Source organism: Triplophysa dalaica, chromosome 3, assembly GCF_015846415.1.
Source record: "Triplophysa dalaica isolate WHDGS20190420 chromosome 3, ASM1584641v1, whole genome shotgun sequence".
NCBI lineage: Eukaryota > Metazoa > Chordata > Actinopteri > Cypriniformes > Nemacheilidae > Triplophysa > Triplophysa dalaica.
The window spans coordinates 25,061,052-25,067,051 of record NC_079544.1 but is presented as its reverse complement, the minus strand read 5'-3'; the positions used below and the strand labels follow the sequence as shown (position 1 = coordinate 25,067,051).

Sequence of the window (6,000 nt, the reverse complement as noted above, 5' to 3'; positions counted from 1 at the left end):
ACCTGAGTGGTATCTCCCGGTCGTTACAGCGGACCGCCAAATTGCTTGTGGCATGAAGACACAACGTCTCGTTCCCTACATCAGGGAACGGAGATTACAGACGTAACCAGGACGTTCCCCTTCAGTCGGTCTCTCGGACGTTGTGTTGAGAGACAGATTGGGGACCTTTCTTTACACGCCATGGCACTGAGCCGTATCACAACTTTAAGCGGAGCGACACTGACTAGCTTGGCGAGTCACAAGTGAGTGCTACAGCAAGACGTTGTCTTCCAGTGGAACAGTAGTGGTCATACTGAGAAGCCTGTACTAACAGTCATCACAGACAGAAGCGTTCGCCTAGTGGTGGGGGCTCTAGCCTGCAGGACGGTCTCTGACCGCCGGTGGTAAGCCACTCAAGGTCTCCTCGCCCCTATGTATAAAACGTCATATATTTCTGTCAAAGTTGTATATTTCTTAAAATTCTTCGCTTACAAAAGTGAGCAGTTTCACAACAAATGAAACCAAGCAGAATCATTGTATTCATAAATGTACCATGTTTTTTTAACAGTAACTTTAGTTTAATCATGATATTTGAATAATAAAATGATTTACAGGACAATCATGCCGAAAAAAACATGGTTTGAATTCATTCATGCCATCCAAACAGAATTGTGACTGCAATACATTATAATAAAAACTTACAGCTTATACCTCATTGAAACAGTTTACATCTGAATTTACTGTTATATCTCGGTTAAAAGAATGGTACTGTGTAGTTTTTGAACAAATCGTTAAAATCAAAGCTCTGAAAGGTTAGAATCTTCCTTTTATCTACACCAGCGCGTGATCGAACTGTCCTCTCTCCAAACCATCTTTATGATCAGACCAGGATGAGGATGGCATGCTGCTGTAAGGGTCCAGAAGAATCCGGAAACAGCGCACCAGCAAAAAGACCAAAAACACCACAAGGAGTCCCACAAAACACATGGCTGTATTCTGCTCCGTGTCAGGGGCCCGCAGGAGTCCCGCTGAGACCGGAGACAGAGACTGTAACTCAAACTCCATAAGAGAACTTTCACTCATCTTCTCCAAATGAAAAGTGTCCGGAAACGATAATGTTCTGCTGGGATTACCTGTTCAGGTAGAAATCTGAGGATGTAACTGAAGAAGAATCACACTGAAGGTTTTCAGGGCACATCCAACATCTCATATGTGCTAAATCAGACACATCATGTCTGCTTTATACAAAACATGCTGTGACACGCTCTCCTGCGGCTAATTGCACCCGCTCCATCATATTCAGGTGTCCTTACACACCGTCCGAGATAATTGTTGGCAGGGGTAAATAGAGCTCGCTCAGAGAAAATCCAGCATGAACGTGACAGGAACCAGCGCTCTGTGAATGAATAGAAAGGAAAGTCCTGTAAATGTGGGTTGATACAGATCTAAAAACATTGTTTTAAGATCAATAACTGCCAAATAAAAGAGAAGTAAATCAGGTCGCCTCTCCAACACATCATCACACATCTGTGCTGAATATAACATCCTGAAACCTCTCTCACACATCAACACTGATGTGTAACAATGGTCATTAGAGTTTCAGAAGAGATGTTAGTCAAAGTGAGCTCAAATTGGTCAAGTCTCCAATCAAAGGTTTCAATATTATTGAAGATATGAACTCAAACATTTCTCATCAAATTAACCCAAATCCGGATTATCTGACCTCGACAAGCTACATTCATTTTACACTTCCATATTCTTCACGTGTTGCTTCTCTGAGACTTAGCTGAGAACTCCATCAAATCTTTTGAGCCGTGAAAGAGTATGTGAGTGATAACATTTTCCAGGGCAGGGCTTTATTACGACAGGGTCCGTGTGCTGACAGCTGATTTCTGTGAATAAAACAGCTGAGCTTTAGCACAAAGATGACTGTAGGGTTCAGGGAAGGTCAAAGGTCGACTATAAATACAGTTTAGGAAAGATGAGATCAGACAAAAATACCTTGAGTGATCAGACAGCATCACATTATTATCTGCACTTTATCAAGAGGAACATCCATTATCATCACTTTGACCATGGTATTGTTACCATATTTTTACTTGGGAAGGCGTTTTAATTGTTGTGTTAGATCCTATAAAAATATCATGGGACTGGGAGTGTCCAAAAAAACTGTGGACTGTCAGGTCACCTAAAGTACAGTATGATTTACAGTATGTGATAAATGGTCTTATAAAACTTATTGAGCTGCTTACACCAAAAAAACAATTTGTGGTCAGATAAAGTAAACCCTTCACTGTGCATTTCATATTTGAAAAGCATATTTATTTAACATAAAATGTCACCATGTGTTCATCATTCTGGGGAGGAATCATTCACTTTTAAAAGAGACAAATATCTGGCTGAATTGTATCATCACATGACAAATGGCAGTAACCTATTACAGAAGATTATAAAGGTGTCTAAGAAGTGAAAATAATTCAATGCAAGTCGATGCACCTCGAGAAGAAGAAATCCTGCTGAGCCGAAATAAACACAGATCAATACTCATCGACCCGATCACAATCATCAGATAAATCAGACTTTTGTGTCTGTGCACTTTACAAATAATGCAAACATCACTTTTGCCGTCCAAATTATATTATGTTCTTGCTTGTTTCTACAATAATATAAAACGTTATGTTTTATGTTATTTAACGTCATGTGCGCCGCTTAATTTAATATAATGCATTATTATTAAACTCGAGAAATGTTTGGTATTAAATGTTTTGCATGTATTTTACATGATGTGCTGCATTATAAAGTAACTGTGGTAACACTTGTTTGTATTTTTAATGCATTCTAGTGTCATCGTAACAATCGTAGAAAGTTTCCGTTTGACGTTGAAGAAACTCTTTGGAAAGGAACCTACGCTCAATGTTTTGTGTTTCATTCACGCGTGTGTTCTTTCATTAATACACTATTCAACAGTCTTCATTACACTTCAAATGAATAGAGAATGAAAACAACCTACCAGTGTAGCGGATCCGGGAGCGCGCATGGCTCGTGGTGGACTGTTGGCATCTGTCTTGCGCACTATCATCCCCCTACGCACGCTCGAGTTCTATTGGCTGATGGATTGCGCGCGGGGCGGTCAGCGCGAGCTCGGTCCAAATATTGAAGACCGAGGCTCCACTTACTTTTGGCCCATACACTGCATAAAGATGACTTGCTAAAATTGTTTAGAGATATATGAAATAACCTTTTTTTCTTGAACTTCGTCATATTCTCCTGGACTTTTGTAGTTAAAACTTCAAAACATTTACATTTGCATTTATTTATTCATTTGGCAGACGCTTTTATCCAAAGCAACTTTAATCCAAAACAGTTTGAAACATTGTTTTGACTTCTTGACTTCTGAGTGACAAGGTTGGCAAGTGTCGAAGTCAATGCGCCTAGTCAGAAAAAGAACTTTTATTCAAGAAGAATCACTTGAAAAATTGAAGTGTGCTATTAGTGTATTCAATTAAAAATATAGGTACTTCCCGTGTACTTTAGGTTACTTTTCAGAAATATACCAAACATTACACAAGTACATTTGACGTATACCGACAGAAAAGTAAGTTTGTAAACTTGTACTATTATTTGTACTATTTACTATTAAACTAATTCACACATTTTTAACTGTTATACTAGTTTACTTTTATACTAATTCACTATGTATATTGAAAGTACATTTTATATGTATTATATAGATATTTCTTATTTAATATAATTATTATTATGCAATCTAATTTTCAAATTAAACTGAGACTATTGTTGCAAAACAAGTATGCAGTATAACATAGAAAAAGTATCCCATTACAAATTAATTGAAACTGTAATTCCTAATGATTATTCAAATCTAGAATGAACCATGAAACTATAGTTAATAAGATATATTCTGAGAATTCTTTGGAAGTTTATCTGCACTGCGGTGCATCTCCTCTCTTCTGTCTTCAAATGTTTCTCCGAGCAATAATTCACTTATTGTGTATCTGTGTCTCGTGGGGCATCACTTTTACTATAGTAAAGAATGCACAGAGAAAGCACTGTCATAAACTGTCTTCAGCTCAGAGTGAAAGACCCTTGGGTATGTAGGTGAGAGCTTTGACTCTGTCCTGGTTTCATGTCGGCCCTAAAGAAGTACCAATAAACACAATGTGCAGATGCAATAACTTTTATCTATCATTTTTCCATCCCTCTCTCAGATCAGTTAAATCACATTTCCACCCTGTTTTCGTGCAAATTTGCTGTATTATTCTGAAATTTTATGTTTTTTACCGTATTTAAAAACAAATCCGTAAAAATAGCAGAAAATATTGTAAAATTACGTGTCAAAGTGTTCCAGTAATTTTGCCACAGCAGCCAGAAAACTTTAGTTTTTATTGAAGAAGATTTATTTTTTTACAGTTTATTTTTTAAATACGGTCTAAAACAGTAAAATTACAGAAAAAGAGAACAAATTTACAAAAATTGGGCAAAAATAATTTAATATACAAGCTTTTTGTTACGGTATATTTATTTTTCTCCAGCTTTCAGATTTTTTTTTTAACATATTTTTTTACAGTGTAGAACATACTGCAAAGGCCTTTTAATCTGAAAACCTTAAATATGTGTTTAGTTTCATTCATTTTTGTGAATTTTGTTGCAATAAGAAATACTTGCAGTAAATAAAAACTTGCATTTCCATGTGTTGTCAAACAAAGTTTTTAAATAAATTTAAAATCCATGTTGTGAAACACTAAACTGCTGCAAAGAATGTCATTTAGCATCTTGAGTTTCAGTATGACATAATGGCCATATAATTGATCATTCAATATACCTTTTTCTTATTTTTACATTTACATTTATGAATTTAGCAGATGCTTTTGTCCAAAGCGACTTACATTGCATGATACTATACATTTGTTTTCTAATCATTTGAACATTTCTCTGTAATATTATTTCTGTGCATTAACTCTCACTGTGAAATTTATAAACCATGTCTAAAGACAGAAAGACATGCTGTTGAAGCTCAGCATCTTAAAAACGATTCTCGCTCATCTTTTACATTTAGTCATAAGACAAAAGATACAGAAAAAAATAGAACACAGGAAGACCTACAAGAGAGATTGAATGAATATCACAATACAAATAAACAAGTATACTCATCTTTGAGTAGAGATGAGAACATTAGTGCCAGTATTTGCTCAGATGTGGGCAAAAGGCTTTTTAGGACTCAAAGCCCACGATGCGCTTTGACACAAAAAACATTTTCACACACACTTATCACGTCACATTTATGGATGAGAATAAACACAAATCCCAGAACACATCTTCAGAATACAAACAGTGTTACTGTTTTCCCCCTTTATTTTAAATATTATAATAACATTTACATTTTTACCACGAAACAGATCTAAACATGTCCAATCAGATGACACTTTCTGTGTTAGTTTCATGGATAATAGTGATTTCTTATTATTGTTTGACATATCCAGGATCCAGCATTGAAGCTTAAAGTCCCAGGGCAATGTCGTGATGTATGAGGTGTCTTAACCATCAGTACAGAACACAGAGGTGTGACTGAGGAAGAACACAAATTGATGCTTATAGTCCCCTCAGGATCACAGTCCCATGATGACCTCCTGACAGAGAGAGATATGACTTATGTCTTTCTGATACAAGCCCTCTTAATAATTCAATTATGTTGGTAATTAAAACGATGACTGACCTCATTTTCCAAAGACAGAAAATGATGTCAAGATGACTTCATGTTCTAGATTTTTCTAGGAGTTAATACACACGGGATCTGAGGAGTATCGCCGAAATAATGTCATTCACACATGTGTTAAATGTCCTATCTTAAGCAAAGATATGTAATGTGTCAAAATATTATTCAAACAGCCAAGAGATTGAAAGATTATTTTTCTACTCAATTATTTATAAGTACATGCTTTTCTTTCTCAACTTCTGAAATCAGCCAGAAATTGATAGATATCTGTCAAATAATGGATTTGATCA

The 6,000-nt window shown here is 36.0% G+C and overlaps 1 protein-coding gene across 2 annotated transcripts; it reads right to left on the bottom strand.

Moving 5' to 3' along the window:
• Positions 1-588: 588 nt before the first annotated feature.
• LOC130418157 (cortexin-1) lies at positions 589-3,048 on the bottom strand. Of its 2 annotated transcripts, none has more exons than XM_056744136.1 (2): positions 2,990-3,048; positions 589-1,375 (listed from the first exon to the last, which is right to left on the bottom strand). In XM_056744136.1, the coding sequence occupies exon 2, from the start codon at positions 1,060-1,062 to the stop codon at positions 811-813; it is 252 nt and encodes an 83-aa protein (XP_056600114.1). In that variant the 5' UTR covers positions 1,063-1,375; positions 2,990-3,048; the 3' UTR covers positions 589-810. The 2 variants fall into 2 exon arrangements, with proteins under 2 accessions (XP_056600114.1, XP_056600115.1); XM_056744137.1 differs by lacking the exon at positions 2,990-3,048 and adding an exon at positions 1,703-1,838.
• Between the last annotated feature and the right edge of the window lie 2,952 nt (positions 3,049-6,000).

Excerpts from the sequence above, each read along its gene's own strand:
- LOC130418157 (XM_056744136.1), bottom strand. The coding sequence starts at position 1,062 with ATGAGTGAAAGTTCTCTTATGGAGTTTGAGTTACAGTCTCTGTCTCCG.